The sequence below is a fragment of the Hydra viridissima genome, unplaced genomic scaffold (assembly GCF_058129835.1).
Source record: "Hydra viridissima isolate aposymbiotic clone 2 unplaced genomic scaffold, HvirCarnegie_v1 scaffold_2, whole genome shotgun sequence".
Classification (NCBI taxonomy): Eukaryota; Metazoa; Cnidaria; class Hydrozoa; order Anthoathecata; family Hydridae; genus Hydra; species Hydra viridissima.
The window spans coordinates 12,815,214-12,835,323 of record NW_028324301.1 but is presented as its reverse complement, the minus strand read 5'-3'; the positions used below and the strand labels follow the sequence as shown (position 1 = coordinate 12,835,323).

At 28.8% G+C, this 20,110-nt stretch overlaps 1 protein-coding gene across 2 annotated transcripts; it reads left to right on the top strand.

The window, feature by feature from the left end:
- The first annotated feature begins 6 nt into the window (after positions 1–6).
- On the top strand, positions 7–18,197 carry LOC145189449 (eEF1A lysine and N-terminal methyltransferase-like). 2 transcript variants are annotated; one of them, XM_090079406.1, is made up of 11 exons: positions 7–608; positions 4,581–4,899; positions 7,154–7,273; positions 12,293–12,451; positions 13,299–13,489; positions 13,652–13,832; positions 14,176–14,298; positions 14,426–14,499; positions 14,680–14,797; positions 17,352–17,432; positions 17,641–18,197. In XM_090079406.1, the coding sequence occupies exons 1-11, from the start codon at positions 288–290 to the stop codon at positions 17,979–17,981; spliced, it is 2,028 nt and encodes a 675-aa protein (XP_089935532.1). In that variant the 5' UTR covers positions 7–287; the 3' UTR covers positions 17,982–18,197. The 2 variants fall into 2 exon arrangements, with proteins under 2 accessions (XP_089935532.1, XP_089935533.1); XM_090079407.1 differs by lacking the exons at positions 7–608; positions 4,581–4,899 and adding an exon at positions 6,584–6,676.
- Positions 18,198–20,110: the final 1,913 nt, after the last annotated feature.

Below are 20,110 nucleotides of genomic sequence, written 5' to 3'. Positions count from 1 at the left end.
ATTAATAACGAGGTAGGAACGGTGGATAAGAAGCAAATGTATTTACTAACGGGTCCGAATATAATACTATGCTAACCTCAAGTTCAAAAAATAATTTGCCGTACCTGAACTTAAAAAAAATGCATAATATCTAAGAATACTGAACATAGAAGAGAAGTGTGGCTAATATCTAAGAATACTGAACATACAAGAGAAGTGTGGCTAATACCACGTCTTAGTACCCAATAAAGGTAAAGCAGAAAAACCTGCTTCTTAAAGTCCTATGCGAGATCATATTTTCTTTAAAAATGTCAATACAACTCCCAAAATCGCGAGAAGAATTTGCTTCAAAAGCTTACTGGGACAACTTCTTTACTAAGCGCAGAGCTTCATTTGAATGGTATGGGGAGTATGCAGATCTATGCAAAGCTATTCATCAATACTGTAAAATTCCTTATAATATATTAATGGTGGGCTGTGGAAACTCTCAGCTTAGTGAGAATATGTACGATGTTGGATATGAAAATATTATCAACATCGACATCTCTGATCTTGTAATTAAGCAAATGATTTTAAGAAATGAAAAGAAAAGAAGTAAAATGAGATACTTAGTGATGGATGTTATGAATGTAAGAAAGTTGCAGCTTTTAATTTATATATATATATATATATATATATATATATATATATATATATATATATATATATATATATATATATATATATATAATTTTTACCAAAGGTATTAAGTACTCATTAGCTTCTAACAATGATGAATCCCTCTTCATGGAAAAATACATGGGGCAGAGGGGTCATAAGTGAAGTTTTACAGTTATTTTATACTTTTAAATGTTATTAACTTAAACCCAATAAATATTATTAATGAAACATTTTTTCTATTTTCTTCTGCATTTTCCACAAGTGTATGTATGTAAAATCAATGAAAAAGATTCAAGAATATTTCCTTAAGGTGCCCTAAATTTAGGTTAAAGTGTTAAAGCTTAGCCCATTTAGCCCTGCAGATAGGCTAGCCTCATTCAATTGATGCAAGGCCAGTATTTTTACAATATGTGGTTAAATGGCTACGTTTACCATTTGCAGAACTATTTGCAGAAAAGTATTTGCTTCTACTTATTTTATTTTGATTTGTAGGTTACTAACACAAGTAATTACATTATTAACTCTAAAATAAATAAGGTTTTTAAAATAAATTGAATTTTTAAAATCAAAGTATGGTTTTCAAACTAGCAATAACTCTTTCAATTTTTGTCTTTGTTATTTCCTCTTCTGAGCTGATTTTTAGTGTGCATAGAATGAAAATAGGGTTGTCAGAAGTTTTAGTTTTTGATAAAATTGGGGATTGGTATGAGGTAAGGATCTAGCATTTTGATAAAATACTCAAAAAGGATTAGGGTCAAATCATTATATTTCAACCAATTTCAAGAGAACTTTGTGGGGCACCATCTCTGATTTTCTTGATTTTTACATATCATTATCTACACAATGTAAATAGGTTAAATGTGCAATTTCAGAGTTCCAAGTGCAACGGTTTAGAAATTATAGCCTTATGAACACTCTCAGGTAGCCCCCCTTGGTTCCTCAAATGGTAAAAACAGACAACTTTAAGGCCTTATAACTTTTTTCTAACTTTCAACAATTGGCTCATTTTTTCTAGAACTATTTTCTAGATATTTCTGTCTTAAAAATAATGATTTTTATTAGCTTGTATCATGTTAGAAAAAAACTACAGCCTCCTCAACTTTGAAAAAATTCTGAAAAATCCTAAAAAAAGGCAAAATGAAGTTAACCGTAGTATTTTTCTATTCTTCAACAAGTCCTTACATGTTAGTTTTCTGGGTAGCTACAAATGTCTGCAACAAATGAGCAAAATATAAGCAGCTTGTTACATTTTAGAAATCAGTTTTATCTAAAAATATATAGTCCACTTGACTAAAAAGTCCCATTTTCAGCCATTTGGGGATAGCTCATAAATTTTTCTAACACTTTGTATAATCTGATATTAACAGCAAATAAGGCCATTAGATCTAACTTTATAAAAATGTAAACATTACAAACTTGTCATGTTCACAACAAAAATGGCATCATTTTTTAATACCCCTATTTTTCAATTATCAGGGTTGAATAGCGTTATTGGAAACCAGTACCCCTCCAACCTGCCTCCTGGCCCATATGAGAGATATGACCTATCATAAGTCATTTCTTAAAAAAAAAAAAAGATACGGTGGGTTACTTTCTCCCTGATCTGGACTTTATACTGGATAGGAGCACAACTAAAGGGGTAATAACTATATAGAGCCTGCATTATTGTTCAAAGGTGATACTCAAAAAAGTTTAGTTAATCATAAAATTGCAATTTAATCTTTATTATGTTGATTTTTTTTTATAGTTGATTGAATTACTAATAATTCAAGGCAAAAGTAGGACAGTGGGTTCATACATTACTGGCAATAAGAAGTAGAACAAGACTAATCAAGCCATTTTAATATTGATTTGATGTTTTGTTTAAATAAATAAATTTTTTTTTACAAAGTATGAGTTTCAATTTTATTAGTTAATTTTAACTATTTACCTAAAAATCCAATGATTCTATATACTATACACATATAAAATCTAAGAAGGTACTTTTGAGCATACTAATTTGTAGCTCATCTCATTCAGATGCGTTCAAAGATTCATTTAGCAACTTAACTTTCTTTTTTATTTTATTGTCTATTTCAAGCATACTCATGCTGGATGATCTTTTAACAGGAGACAAACCAACTTTATTGAGACAAAGATTTATAGTATCAATTGGGATGACAGAGTTATGCAGTAGTATATAATCTGGGTCATGTCTCTTGTCAGCTTCTTCAACACTCTTGATTTTTCTTACACAACCAAAACATATCTTTTTCCCAGGAATTAAATCAGAGTTCAGTTGATTATGCTCCAGAGTGACAGTTGTCAGGATTCCTTTAACGATCTTTGAATGAATTGTATAGTATATAGAATCATTGGATTTTTAGGTAAATAGTTAAAATTAACTAATAAAATTGAAACTCATACTTTGTAAAAAAAAATTTATTTATTTAAACAAAACATCAAATCAATATTAAAATGGCTTGATTAGTCTTGTTCTACTTCTTATTGCCAGTAATGTATGAACCCACTGTCCTACTTTTGCCTTGAATTATTAGTAATTCAATCAACTATAAAAAAAAATCAACATAATAAAGATTAAATTGCAATTTTATGATTAACTAAACTTTTTTGAGTATCACCTTTGAACAATAATGCAGGCTCTATATAGTTATTACCCCTTTAGTTGTGCTCCTATCCAGTATAAAGTCCAGATCAGGGAGAAAGTAACCCACCGTATCTTTTTTTTTTTTTAAGAAATGACTTATGATAGGTCATATCTCTCATATGGGCCAGGAGGCAGGTTGGAGGGGTACTGGTTTCCAATAACGCTATTCAACCCTGATAATTGAAAAATAGGGGTATTAAAAAATGATGCCATTTTTGTTGTGAACATGACAAGTTTGTAATGTTTACATTTTTATAAAGTTAGATCTAATGGCCTTATTTGCTGTTAATATCAGATTATACAAAGTGTTAGAAAAATTTATGAGCTATCCCCAAATGGCTGAAAATGGGACTTTTTAGTCAAGTGGACTATATATTTTTAGATAAAACTGATTTCTAAAATGTAACAAGCTGCTTATATTTTGCTCATTTGTTGCAGACATTTGTAGCTACCCAGAAAACTAACATGTAAGGACTTGTTGAAGAATAGAAAAATACTACGGTTAACTTCATTTTGCCTTTTTTTAGGATTTTTCAGAATTTTTTCAAAGTTGAGGAGGCTGTAGTTTTTTTCTAACATGATACAAGCTAATAAAAATCATTATTTTTAAGACAGAAATATCTAGAAAATAGTTCTAGAAAAAATGAGCCAATTGTTGAAAGTTAGAAAAAAGTTATAAGGCCTTAAAGTTGTCTGTTTTTACCATTTGAGGAACCAAGGGGGGCTACCTGAGAGTGTTCATAAGGCTATAATTTCTAAACCGTTGCACTTGGAACTCTGAAATTGCACATTTAACCTATTTACATTGTGTAGATAATGATATGTAAAAATCAAGAAAATCAGAGATGGTGCCCCACAAAGTTCTCTTGAAATTGGTTGAAATATAATGATTTGACCCATTAATGCTAAATTAAAAAGATAAAATTTGTGTAAAATTTGGCTGTTAGGATGTGTTTTTCAATATCTCATATTTATGACATTTTATTTGCCATCAACTCATTTTTTCCTTGTGACATTGAATTGTATGTATAGATTTTTTATGCTTATAGGGAATAAAAAATAGACTTGTATTTCTTGTTATAATAAAGAAAAAATGAAGTGAAATTTTGTTACCAAAAAAAAGGTTTTAGTTTAAAAAAAGGTTTAGTCATGAAGGCTGCTAGCAATAAAAATAAACTGGAAGAAAAGAACTGAAAAATTGATAATAAAATGTGTTAAGTTCAGATTTTTGAAAAAAACTGAAAAGTTATTGCTAGAAAGAAGCCTTTTAATATAGTTCAATTTTTCTCTCTAGATGACATTTCCAGATTTGTCATTTGATATTGTGTTTGATAAAGGTGCACTTGATGCATTATTTTCTGATACAAGTTCACAGACCATACAGAATATTCACAAGATGTTCAATGAAATTAGCAGAGTTACTAAAGTTGGTGGCCGATACCTCTGTGTTAGTCTTGCTCAGCCTCATATCATAAATGAAGTTTTGGATTATTTCTCGGATTATTGGTTTATAAAAGCACATAAGTTAGAAATGAATTCAAATACTATTGAAGAAGGGCTTGGTGCTAAACTACCAATTTTTATACTAGTACTTACCAAAGCAAAAAAAAAATGTAAGTTTAGTTTACCTAAATGTACCATATCCAGGGTGTTCATAAAGTTGGTTTAAGTCTTTGATTAAAAATTTCTCATTATAATAATTTATCCATTTAAATAGTAATAAATGCTTAAGACAAATGTATGGCCTAAAGTTAAACAGCATTGTCTCTACTTTCAACAGGATGGAGTGCCTTCCCACTATTCAATTGTAGTGAGAGAGTGGCTCAATCAAAAGTTCCCTGGTCATTGGATTGGTAGACAAGGCCCTATCGAGTGGCCTGCGTGTTCTCCTGGCCTAACTCTACCAGATTTCTTCCTCTGTGGCTACTTAAAGAATATAGTATACAGGGATAAACCCTCTATACTTGTTGAGCTACGCAGCCAAATCAAGCAAGCTGTGCAGAGCTACAGCAATTGATGTGTGAGAAAGTATGCAGAAGTGTACTTGATCAATTGAAACTCTGTATAACAGCAAAAAGAGCTCATTTCGGAAATTTTCTCTAATTATATATACTATTGATAATTCTACTTTAAAATACATATAAACCGATTATCTTGTTTCTTTATTTAACTATATTTCATCAAAGACTTAAACCAACTTTACGAACACCCTGTATATGAGCAAATTAATGAGAGTACATAATAAAGTTAGCCATATATAATTATTCTCTTTTTAATTTTGATTTAATAAGTTTAATTAAAAAACTTAATTCTTTAACTGTTGAGTTAACTTAAGTCAACAGTTAAAGATTTAAATTAAGTCTTTTTTTCTAAATGGTTAAAAGATTTAGCTTATAATTGATTTTAATGAGCTTGTGGTATCCTAGCTATTTTTTAACAGTCAATATTTGCAGTAATTTGAACATTATTACTATTCATTGTGAACCAGAGAGATTCTCAGGTCAAAACAACTAATTTCAAATAAAATGATCTCAGAAAAGAATTGTAAAATTTGTTTAAATTTACTCATATTAGCAAAAAAGGAGAAAATGTTTTGTTTTTGCTTTTTCTCAAGATTGGTTTTCTCAGGATTTTCTTTAGAAAAGCAAAATGTTACATTTTATATTGTTGACTGCTCTCTTACATTACATCCTGAGGTTTGTGAGGGAGAGAAAACTACCTTCAAAGATAATTTTCAGAGAAATTGCATTTTTTAAAAATTTTTTTAATTCATTAATTTTTTCATAAAGTGCAATCATAAAGGCAAAAAAAAGTAAGTCTATTTATTTCAATACGGAAATTAATGTGTTATCAACTGATGTTTGTTCATGTTGTAATTTTAACATACTTTTTCAAATCATTTTATAAAGTTTGTAAATACTTGTACCTTTAACAAAGTGTTAGAACAAAAGAGTTGAGTTTATTGTTATATGATGAATATATATATAAAAACTTAAAAAAGCGTTTTTTAACCCATAGGGTGCAATCCAGGTTTAAAAAAAATTTTTAGTAAATAATATACAATAGTACTAAACAAAGGTTTTGATTGAGTGACACAACACAAAAACAGTGGATTCTCTGGTTCACAGTGTGCCTTAATGTTTAGAATATGTAACCACAAGTTCCATAAACAATACTAACAATATCTGTTTACAAATATTGTTAGTATTGTTTATGGAACTTGTGGTTACATAAACAAAACTAACAATATTTGTAAACAGATATTGTTAGTATTGTTTCTGATTAACATGATTTTACATCTGATTTGTAAAAAGAGAACTTGTGGAAGAAAGTTCTCTTTTTACAAATCAGATGTAAAATCATGTTAATCAGAAAGCAATTAAAGCTTAAGTAATGTTTTTAAACTTTTTAAAAAGATAATTGAAATAAATGAAATTTTTAGATAACACAAAAGAAAACAAATTTTTTTTTTTAAATTAACATCCCTTAAAGGTTTTTTTTTTTTTTTTTGCTTTTTTGTTTTTGCTAATATGATTACATAAAAGTATGTATATTAGTAGATAAATAAAAATAAGTTAAATTTCATGCAAATCACAAAAGTTGCAAAAGCTTGTGTTTAAAAATATTTTTTGATTAACTGATAAAGCTTACAAAAATCTATTTACAGTTAGGTTGATGACATGAGCTGTAATATAGCTTTTTGAGAAAATATAATATTCAATAATTGATTTTAATAAAACAATTTTACTTGAATCCTTTTTTTTTTTAGTTTACATGAAGCGTAATTTACTAGATTATTTGTCATTTATTGCATCCATGCCTTTTTATTTAACAGATGAGCTGTAGTTGAGTATTTTCTACTTTTAGTGCCAATGAAGTTTTTGGAGATGCATGTACATGAGGCTTGTGAAAGATTTCATACTAATACAGAAATGTTAAATGCAATAAAAAGTCTACAAGATTTTGCAGTTACACTGAATAAGTTAGGTAAAGGCCTATAGTATTATGTTGCCATTGTTGATATTAATGTTCTTTATTTACTGCTTGTTAATGTAAACTTTTAACAAATACTTAATAATTTTAGTAAAGACTTGTGGTACCCTTATTATTAATTATACACACTCTAAAGATTATATAATTAAAAAAAATGTTTTAAAAACTGCATTTCCTGTATAAAGAAAGCCAATAACATCTTAAAAATACAGCAAACTAGTTTGCTTTGTGTGTTGACATTCAAACATTCAAGTTTTAAAAAAGTTTGAATAATTTCTGATGTGTTGAAAATTTGTGATAGGAAATCATCTAAAATTATTCAAATTTGCTCAGAGTTATTCAAAAAGCTTAAAAAGGTTTTAAGTTTTTTAAATAACTCTTAGTAAGTTTGAATAATTTTAGATGATTATAGGAGCAGCTTTTTCAAAAGTTTACTGTAGAATTATGTCACTTAGTTTTAAATATCAATAAAATTTGTTTATATCTATGTTTTTTAGTTTATTTGTCTATTTAATATATTGGTTTTTAAAATATTTTACTCAATATCATTTTTATTTCATATTGATGTAATACTTATCAGTTTGAACATCTAAAAATTTATTTAAGCATTCATTAAGCATTCTTTAATTTAAAAAATAAATCATATAAAAACTTTTAGAGAAAGTTTAAAAATATAAATGACATAGTTTATGTCTTACATATGTGTTGTAGCATGTTCCTACTTTTTGAAAAACAATTCTATAAAAAAAACGATTTTGTTTTTTGCAAAATTTCTTATATATACTTAATTCATATATATATATATATATATATATATATATATATATATATATATATATATATATATATGCAGTACCTTTTTTGAATAATTTTTATATTTTCATTTATGTTTGTGCAATAGGTTTTGTTGAGAATTGTTTAATTAGAAAATATCATTTTATAATTTCTTATTTAAAAGTCATTTATACCAACAGTTTTTGGAGTCTAAGATTTTACCACAGCAGATATTTTTGGGGATAGTGCCCTTCTAGCTAACCCGAAAAAATCACCTATATGGGGTGATAGTGGACACATGTAGGTGTCCAGAAATGGGAGTTTTGAAATCCATCTATTACGTCCGAGAAAAAGAAAATCAATTTTAAGTTGAAAATTTCTCAATTTTGTTACTGTTTCCATTATTTACTAAACAAGCCATAATTGAATTGGGTCATTGGAAGCCATAATTGAATTGGGTCATTGGAACTTCATGAAATTGTATGGTGTTGTACCTATATAGTATGGCTATCAATGTATAAAATTTCATGCAGATATTTTGCTTGGTTATAAAGATATAGGCCAAAACGTTTTGCAAAATCATACATTTTGACAGTGTTGGTAGCAAAAGTTTTAAGTTTTGTTAAAAAAATTTTGTCTGATTGCCCTGAATTTTTGTGTGCATACTCTACAGGTTATAAGCAGCAAGTTTTATTAACACTGTTTTGGAATTAGGACCATTGCTGATAAACTGTGGCCTCAAAATCATGTAAAACCACAAAATCGCCTCATAACATGGATTATTCAATTTTTGAGTGAAATGACCAACTTTGGGAAAAATTTTTGAAGTATTTGCGACCCTAAGCAGTTATCTATGTAAAATATAATGAAATGCATGTACACACAACACAATTTGCGGGGTTTAGCAAAAGTAGATTTTAAAATAGTAGATTTTTTAAGTCATTCGCTCTTTTCATTATGTCCATATGAATTTCATTCAGAAAAAGCATTACAGAGGCCGTAAAAATTGAGCTATCGAGTTAAAAATGAACCCATTGTGAGCAGAAGACTGAGGAACATTTGTGTAATTTTTGGTTGAAATCTGACGGGTAGTTTTTGACAGAGACAACTTTTACCGAAAAAATAAATGTACTGCGTTCCCAATTTTTTTGTTTAAGCGGATTCTACAGGTTAATCCATAAAAAATCACTTGTTATTGTTTTCAAAACTTGCATTTTATTGCATTTGGAATTAATTTCTTTTTTCAACAAAACTACAATTATCAAGGTAAGATTCTTTTTTTACATTTTTAACTACTGAGGAAAGTTTTTGGTCTATGATGTTTAAGATGGAAATGTTTTTCAGCGGAAAAAGTAGGAAGTGGTAAAAAGTATTGTATTTTATTGAGTATAGTGCGCACTTTTATTACAAAAAAATGATATCAAAGAAAAAGGTGAACACTTTAAAAATGATATTTATTTAATAGATGTATTCCATATTTATTGTTAAAAAAGTTGAGTGTGCACTATACTCATATGCAAACTATACTATATAAAATACTGTAAGATGACAAGTGGGTAAATGAACTAAAGTGAGAGTAGATATGAAAATAGTTTGCTTTTATATCAAAACTATTTTAATCCTAATAAATATATTTTAAAGCTCTGAAATTAAATTATTTTAAATTTTTTGACAAAGCATTGCTTAAATTTTAGACCAATCTCCAAATAAAAGGTTCACTCTCACTTTTGTGACAGTCCATATTTCTGCATACAGGTAAAATTTCGATTCGTTTCAATTTCATATATTGTCAATAACATCAATTATATTTTGGCTTATAAGTCTACAAACTTTTGCCTGTTTTTCTTTAATTCTTTCCATTTGAACAACTAAGAGTTTAAGTTTCAAGAGTAATAAAACTATTTTAATACTATTGCATTTACAGAAGACAAAGCAATTTCTCACAATGCCAAATCATGCAAGAGGTCACAAGGAGAACAGAAAAATTGTCTGTCTAATTTGCCTTAAAAAGTGCACCAGACAAATAACTTCATTCCAAGCGGAGCGTTTGTCAAAAATCTATGGCACCAACTTTGACTTGGGTGATGCAAGAGTGCCTCAATGAATATCTGATACATGCTGGACAATCATGAAGAAGCATGATGAAGGCAAAGAATTTGTTCTACCATCACTGTATGACTTCAAGTCTATCTGTGTCAGATTGGAAACTTGTGGCGAAAATTGTGACTGTCTCATCTGCAGGATTGGGCGTCTAAAGCTGAATGAGAAACATGCTCTATATGTTTCTCGAGCTGATGACAAAGGGCCCACTGTGCACTGCAACGATTGTCTGAGTCCCATCGGAAAAGGCTTTCCACACAATTTTAACCAATCCACATTTTGTGAAAACCTCAATGGGCTAGCTGCTCAAGATGAGAAAGTTACAGAACAGATTGCTGCAAAGGTGATTGCAAGCAAAACAGCTTCACCAAAAGGCACTGTAAGGCTATCAAAAGCATCTGGAGGACCACCTCTTCCTGTGACTCCAGGCGCTTCATTTGATAATGAATGCCTCAAGTAATGTTACATTGACACAACAAATATTTTTATTCAAGAAGCACTTTTCTCCTCAATAATTTAGTAATTAGAAAAATGTTTCATAAGCCAATTTGTAATTACAGGGCCAAGTGGAGCTATACCAAAAACCATTTCTCCTGCTTTGAAGACACAAGACGTGATCAATGTTCAGCTCAACACAGGTTTATCTAATGTGGGAATGATGAAATTGGCAAGAGTAGTAAATTAGACTTCAGGCACAAAGCTTGTTGAGCCGAATTTCAACAAACATTTTCTGACTGCTGGTTGAAAACTGAGTGATTTTTTTTACCCACTCAAATATAAAGGCTTCTGATGTAAAAGGTGAAACTGGTTCAGATCACACTGTCGCCCACTGTAAAAACAACACTGACCTTATTGGCAAAATCAGCACATCTCAAAATGTTTCAACTAAGCGAATTATAAAAATCAGAATTGATGGTGGCAAGGGATTTCTGAAGTTTTATTTGGAAGTCATCGACAGAGCCACAAAAGAGTCCCCACCTCAAAACTGTCTCTTGACTGACAGGCTTGCAAAAGTTACGGGTGTGAAGCGCCAGATGGTTGTGGCAGTTGCAGAAGAGCTTCCCGAGACTTATGAGAATGTACGCCAAATTTGGTTGCTCATTCAAGTCGATAGAGTGAAGTCCATTGTTGCTTGTGACTTGAAACTGGCCAAAACCCCCCAATTTGTGCAAAACCCCCCAATTTGTGTTATGTGTACATGCATTCCATTATATTTTACAATCTAATTTTATTTTTTAGTTTTTCATGCAAAAAAAGCCATGGTTACTTGTTGCTTTTCCATTTTGAACCTATACTAATGCATAGAAAATGTACACGAAAAAGGCCTATTTTATGAAAATCTAAAAACTGACCTAAAAATTGCAATTTTTTGATATTTTTAAATAGGCTCTATAATTTTTTATATTGATTGGTGCTCAGGGTAGCAAAAAATGCAAAATGGACCCCTCAGTTGGTCATTTTCATTGAAAATTGATTTGCCAATTCTATAAGGAAATTTTGGGGCTCAAAATGATTTTGTGGCCACAGTTTTTTAGCAAATGGTCTAATTCCAAAACTCTAACAACAAAAGTTGTTGCTTATTGTCTATAGAGTATACATACAAAAATTCAGGGCAATCAGACAAAATTTTTTTACCAAAACTAAAAACTTTTGCTACCAACACTGTCAAAATGTATGATTTTGCAAAACGTTTTGGCCTATAACTTTATAACCAAGCAAAATATCTGCATGAAATTTTATACATTAATAGCCATACTATATAGGTACAACACCATACAATTTCATGAAGTTCCAATGACCCAATTCAATTTTATGGCTTGTTTAGTAAATAATCGAAACAGTAACAAAATTGGGAAATTTTCAACTTAAAGTTGATTTTTTTTTTCTCGGACGTAATAGATGGATTTCAAAACTCCCATTTCTGGACACCTACATGTGTCCACTATCACCCCATATAGGTGATTTTTTCGGGTTTGCTGAAAGGGCACTATCCCCAAAAATATCAACTGTGTTACCCAAATTATTTCATATTTATCCAAAACTTTAACTATTCTGTTTAAGTATTAAATTCAGATTAAGTGAAATATAGTTAAAGCAATGAAAGGCTTGGTATTTTTAAAGATAATTTTAAAATTTCAGAAAAATCAACATTAGATCATCCAGTTTCTGTTGAAGTATATCTAACATCTGCTGTTAACTCTAGTCTTCCACGATACACTGTAACATTGGTTGATACAAAGAAATCAGATTTTACATCAAAACGACATGGAAAATATGCTGTCTTTATTGTGCCACAAGGTTGGCTGTTTTGTTTTTTTTTACAAAACTAAATTTGCATAATAATATTTGTTCTATTTTTTACTATTATTTATAAAGCAAAATGTTAAAAATTTTGATTACTTTAAAACCATACAAAATCAATTTTTCTTTCATCAAAGTTAGAATAGTTTGTAGGGTTTAAACAAGAAATTTAAGGAAGATTAATATTAAAAGGTTTTATGTATTATTAAATATTGTCCCTTTCTGCTAAGTAAGATTTAAACTTGTAGATTTAAATTATTGAATGCTAAAAATTTCTAAAATAGGGCAATGATAGGTAAAACTTGATTTTGAACATTTTTTTGGCAGAGCATGAATTTATAAAGTTTAAGTAGTATGAAATTTGTTTTTGATACACAGAGGAACTATTTGCATAAATTTCTTTTATTATATTTGCATAAACCTCTGTGTTAAGTTTGAAACAAACTTTAAAATGTCTTGTAATGAACATTATTTGAGACTTTACAGTTAATATTGCCTTCATTATTCTGATAGACTTTCAGAAAAGAATATATGTAGTAACTGGTATAATAAGGTCGTTGATTATGGTTGTCATTTAAATTAGGGTCTTGGGCTTGTAAATAACTAATAGTTTGCCTATATAAAAGGTCTACAAATTAGATGAGATATTATTTGTTTGCATAATTGCAGTAAAGGATTAGATACTTTACCTAGTTTAAATTATCTTGAACTGAATAGTTTCATTTTCAAAAAAAACTTTCAAGTGTAATGATGGTCAAAGAATGTTGAAGCTGTTTTTTTAGTTTTCTTTTCTGGTTAATACTCTGTTTAACCAAATTATAACTATTTTGATTTTTTTAAAAAGGCCAGGAAAGTGAAGCTATGTTTAGTACTAATGAGGGAATGAGAGAACTGGCTAAAATGGTTGGATTTGATAGGCTTGCAATAGTTTATCTTCACCGGGGACAGATTTATGCAAATTTAGAAGAGATTAAATCAGAGTTATCTCAGAAGATTATGGAGTTATGCCAAAAGGGAATTGATTCGTCACAACAAGTATCATTTATTTTTTGCACTTTGTTGTTATTTAAGTGCATCCTGTCTATGTTCTCTTTTTCTCTAACTTTTTTATATCTGTTTAGGTTCCATTTCTTTTTTCTATTTTTTTTTTTATTTTGTCTGTTTTAAGGTTTCATTTCATTTTTTGTCTGTATTTAGGTTCCATTTCTTACATCTGGTGACTGTTTAGGGGTTAGAGATATTTGTTGTAAAGTAAATTCAAGTTTTTATGGTAATTTTATTGTTGAGGATTTTAAATCAAATGAAGGAACCTACTATAGACAGCTGATTTTTATAAATCAATCATTGGAAATCCATTGTAAAGCAAGGCTTATGTCTAGTAAGTAAACCTTATCTAACTTTTTATTACTTATCTACATTTCCACTTTGGCAAATAGTAATTTAACTAATTTCAGGTCAAACTAGTGGATGAAAAAAAAACCTTGATTTTTTTTTTGTTCATTTAAACTTGCTTATATAACTTTAAACAAAAGTTGTGTAAAAAAAAAATGTAGTGCATGTAAAATAAAATAAAAATCTTTGAAAAGTATTCAATTTAACTCAATTATCTTAAAAATTTCAGCATTTTAATCATTGTTTTAACTAATTGTTGAAATTAATTTTTTCTGATCATCTTTTGGGTCATCCTAAGAAGAATTTTAAATATTATGTTCATTCCACAGGTAAAAATAAAAATAAAAAGATAAAAAAGAGGATTATAGACCATCGCTATCTTTGTTCCAGACACTCAAAAGAAATACTTGCTTCAATATTATTCAATCAAGAAATAGTATTTAGCGAAATCAGTAGGTGTTCCTTTTTCTTTCTTTTTTTTTTTTTTCATTTTTTCTAAGTTTCCCTCTAAAAGCATAAATCATTTTTAGAATTAGTCAAGTTTCATAAATCAGAATTTTATTATTAAGTTTATCTTAGCCACATTTAGCATGTTATTTATTGGTGTTCGATCTGCTTGTGTAATTGGGTTCTTGTATATGCTATTTCCTCAGGTAATTTTTTATGTTTTTAGTTTTAGGAAAGAAGAAACTTAAATTGTTAAAACAAAAATATGCATTCAACTTTCCAAAATATTAATATGGTGTAAATCTCCAGCTTTTTTTAGTATGTCTGGTATTTTGTAGTCAAGTTTATAAAAAACATTTCTTTATAATAAACCTATCTATACCTAGATTAGCATCCAAATCCTTGAAAAAGATGAACAAATGATTCAAGTGATGGAACGCTGGTATGACTTAAGTCCATCAAGTATTCATGTGAATGACAAGGTGCTAGAAAATTCAAAAAAAGGTAAATTTTGCTTTAGTTTTAATTATTTTTGAATTTTAAAATGCTTTTTTGTAATGTGATGCTGATTTCTCACCTAGATTAGTCAATGCCTTAAAAGATTTAAAAAATGATTATAAAGTTTTATAAGTCTACAATCAGTTTTCAGTATTCTAATTGCATTAATATGCATTTTTGGAAAAGAAAAAAAACATGCTATTTTATCTCAGACGAAAATCTGCTTTAAATCTCTTTTGGTTTATATTTTTTAGGATAGCTTATTATTTCTCAATTGACAAGAACATACAAAAATATTTTTAAAAGCATTTTAACTGTTTTTAATCATTTTAACATTAAAGCTGAAAAGCTTATATTTATTAAGCATTGGGATTGGTTTTTTGATACAAATTATATATCAATATTTTAAGATAAATCAAATTTTCTGAAGTTTATTGAAACTCTTTAAGCATTTAAAACAGCCAGGTTTTTGGTGTGAAATGTTTATAAATATAAAATTATTAGTTAAAATTTGTTTTAATTGAATTAAATTGGTTTTAATCAAATAACAACTCTGCACAATGTCTTGAAGGGTTGAAACAAAAAAAAAACATAAGGTTTGTGAGGTATAACAATTTATTTCTAAAATCCTTTACCTTTGTATGTCTAAATATACTAATTAGTTTAAATTAGATTTATTTTAAATAACTTTACAGAAATTTTTAATCTATTCGTTAAAAACTGAAAAATCAAATGCTGATTTTTATTATTTACTTGAGTTACAATTTATACCTACAGTTACAGCACAACTAATTTGCAACTCTTTAGTTGTTTATCATAAAAACTAAGCACATGTAAATAAAGGGTTTAGGTTTCATTGGAAGATACCTCAGAAATTTTGATGAAGGTTATTATTTTATGTGACCTAAATAGAAGTGGAATGAAAAAAAAAAAAATACTACAGATGTACTACAATACTGAGCAAAGAAAAACCCCATTATTGCAAAACTTGAAAGAGGAACCACACAACCTCAACCATATCATAACTCTTTCTACGACTACTAAGGAGTAAGTAGTTGATATTATACTGAAATATCTTTCAGTAAAATTGCAACTTCTTTGATGCAAGTAACTTACTGGGCAATTTCAATTAAAACCAAAAAAATTCTCTCCTTAATCACAGGTAAACAATCAAAAAATAGTATTCTTTAAATTGTGCATGGTTTTTAAAGTAAAATTAATGCATTAAATTTTAAAACAGTAAACTTTTAGATTCTTAGGAGGAATCCTAATGCTTAACACACAATATTCAAAATTAAAAAAAAAACTGTTAAAAAAATTAGATATCTCTTTAACAAGGCAATCCTTTCAATTCTTTCAAAAAATGATGTTCAATCTGTGAACAAAATTCAGTTAGGAAATCTAAACTTTTAGGGGATTATTATGAAGCCACCATTAAGCTTCTATCTTAAAGGTCAGTTCAAAAAGTTATATTGAGTGCTTAAAGGGTGATGTTTTTACTAAGAATCCTACAAAGTCTCTCTTTTTCACAAGATGCAAGATTTTTTGGATATACTGGCTAGAATTGACATTGATTTGGAAGTGGATCATTGAAATCACTTAAACTAATAGAGAGGAATATTGATGAATACTCTGGAATATCCAAACCTTGGATTTGTTAATAATTTTTTACAAATTCAAATTTAGCTACAGTTCTTTAACTACTGACATTGTCCAGTGTCAAATATTCCCTGGCAGCAGATCTTAGGTTTCTGAATATTCTTAAAATTTTAGTATAAAAATTGATAGAAATCATACTATTACCAAAAAAAATATATTAAATTTTCTAAATTTTTTTCTCAGGTAGAAAGTCTAGGAAGAATCTAACTAATGTGTAGGGGTACTCACTATGAGCTGAGATGGACACTTGAAAGCAGCAAATAAAAATCGAAGCTAATTTAATCCATTTAGATATGTTTTTAGAATGCTAAACTCAGTCATTTAGATGAAGATTAATCAGCATTATCCTGGAAATAGGTTCTTTACTCGAGCCCCACTTATTATAGAATGTGATAAGGACAGCTGAATTCATAGCTGATGTTTTTTTAGGTACTAGATAAGTATAAGATAAGATATCTATTACATAAGCACTGTCACACGTTTAAAATTAAATTTTACAAACTGAAATCCCAAGATGGATTAAGAATAACAAAATATTTTGAGAAAGGAAATTCATTGGAAACAATTTAAATAAAATTTGATTATTGATATATATAATAAAATTTGAAACTTTTAAATAAAGTTTTTTATTTGCATAGAAGTAAAGATTGAAATTTTCGACACCAAAAAATTTGCAAATTCTCAAAATAGCTGATTTCTCAAAAAATCAGCTTTTCTGAGAATTCACAAAACGTTTAAAAGATTTAACTGGTTCATTAAAAGTTTCCTACTATAGTTAACTTCAATAATATCATACAAAAAAAGTCTTAATGAAATATTAAATAAAACCAGATTCAACCTTTTTAATTAGTTGATAATTATTAAAAATTTAGCATCACGGAGTTAATATTTAATTTTTTAGTTTTCGATGTAATTGTAGCAGACAGTTTCTCAGAAGATATACATAATCTTACCAATGTGGGGAGTTTATTAAAAGACACAGGTTTGAAAATCGTTAGCATAAATCAAATTTTTGCGATTAGAAGAATTTTTTTTTATGTGCAAGATAATCTTGCATTTTTACTAATTATCCCACTAAATGTCTCTCCCTCCTTTTTAATGTTGGAGAATGAGAAGACAAATATTTTTTGTTTTTAATGTCTTTTACTTTGATTCTTCTCATTGTGATTAAGAACATGTTATCGTTTTAGGTGTAATTGTGTCTGTCAATTTGCTCTTCAAATCCTCCACTGACTTTTCATTTCGATGCTTTTTTTGCGATGATTCAACAAACACTCAAGATTCAACAAATATTTGTCAAACAAATATTCGTTATTTTATTTCAAGGAAATGTGAAACCAACTTGAGTGCGCTGACAAACATCCTTGAAATGAGAATACACCAGTTTAAACAGTTTATTGCCACGTGTAGAAAGGATTTTTATGATAAAATGGAATGGAACACGCTTGATAATCTCCATAAATTGGCTGAGATGGAAGAAATCTCTTTTAACAATAAGTCAGAAAATACTAGTGAAAAATTAAGCGAATAACATGAAAGCAATAGTCTACTTAAGCGAGCATTTTAAAGAAAAACTAGTTTCCGCTCTTGCTATTGAGATAAAGAACGAGGCGTCGGCTCTCTCACATAAAAGTATGAATTTAAAAGAATGGAAGAAACTTTAGAAAAATATTTGCTTCGTTTTTGTTTTTTCTTTTTTTTCTTTTTTGAAAAAAAAAAAAAAAAAAAAAAGATAAACTCAACTTAATACTTTGCCTAATTAACTCACTGATAATTTACGTACACTTACTTGAATTTCTCACAATTTCTCACATTAACTCACTGATAATTTACGTACACTTTTACTACACTTGAATTTCTTTTTTGAGCCATTTATCCTGGCAATAAAAGTAATCTCAGTTTGAAACTATTCTTGTGGGGAAACTTGTGGGGAACAATATTAACAAGTTTTCAATTAAAGACTTTATTTCTAGTTTTCGCAGCAGAAAACTAATTGCCTTACAATCTCAATTTTTTTTCTTTCTCGGTTGCTCTTTAAATTTTTTATATATCAGAAATATTACGGAATGTATCTGGAGAGGAAACTCAGGAAGACACTCCTGGGCTCCTCTCCAGTCACATTCCGTAATGTTTCTGATATATCAAAAATTTAATAGCGTCAGTGTATTATGATTTTGTAATCATTTAACGGACATTTTCTGCAGCAAACAATCAAAAAATCGGAAAGCACAAGGAGTGTAATGGAGATGTTGGTAATTCATTTGTAGATGCAGTTGATAATTGTGGAAAAGCGAAAACTGCTCTTCAATTTAGAGCATCCAAACAACTTTAGAAACATCCCAGGTCCGGTCGACCAAGAAAAACTACTGAATGGGATTGTCGTCAGCTATGTTTAATGTCTAAGGTAATCCTCGCCTTACATCTTAGGTTACTTCTGAATATAGCAAATATTCTGAAGTAAAAATATCTGATTCATCTGTGAAAAGGCGTTTACAAGACGAATACCTATTTGAAAAACATCTAGTCGAAAACCATTGATTTCAAAAAAGAACTGAATGGTTTGAGTAAAATTTATTAGGTGGAATGTAGCGCAGCTTGCCTCTAGCTAAACTTTTTTTAAGGGTAGGCAGAGTGTAAGTGCTGCTGCCATAGTGGGGCGCCCGGGCAGTACAGATATGAGAGAACCGTTTAAATGAAATGTTTAAATGAAAATATTTAACTAAATATAAGTATAAAAATTGGGTACACGGGAAAAACTAAAATGCCACGGCAGTACCCTAAACCACTCCCTAAGTGGCCTAGTGCAGCACCGGCCCTGATTGGAATAACACTTGTCCTGAAAACTTCATGATAAAAAAAAGTAAAATGTTGCTATGTTTTTCTAAATAAAGTTTATTCCATTGTTTTAAATTCATATTTTTCTCTGTATAAATAGAGCGAAAACTTATTTTTCTTAAAAAATGCTCGCTTAAGTATATTATTCGCTTCATTTTTCACTAATATTTTCTGACACTGTTTAAAGAGATTTATTCTCTTTGTTGAGCTAAACCTAATACTCGTTAATAAATTCGTACTTTTCCTTTGAATATTGTTACTTAAGTTAAAATAACAAGGCCTGGGTATTAATTACACAAAACTAAAAAGCTTAATAGTAAACAAAAATATGTTCACAGAATTATATTTAAAGAAGTTGGAACCACTGCTTGTCAGCAAATCCTGCATGTACTTAAGGCCTTAGCTGTATTTTACTTAAAATGCACCATCTCTAGTTGTTGTACTAAAAAGATGACTCCAACGAATTTAAATCTTTTTTTTGGCACTTTTCAGTCCATTTTATGATCTCGTAATATAATTAAGCTAAAATGTTAATTTTAATTTTATTGCATTCAAAATATTAATTTCGTTTTAAAATGGGTTTAGCCAACTTTGTAGCACTTCTGGTTGTCAAGAAATTTGTATTTTTATACTACCTAATTTGACATTTTTTTAGACAAAAAAACGCGTTTTTTTATTTTAGTTTTTTTTAAACATTTTTTTTAGCGTAAAAATTTTACGCAACAACTTTAGGCAATAATCTATCTGTTATCATTAAACAATATACAAGTAAAACAACTTTCAGTTCACAACTAATCTTTAGAAAAAATATATATACAGAAAAAA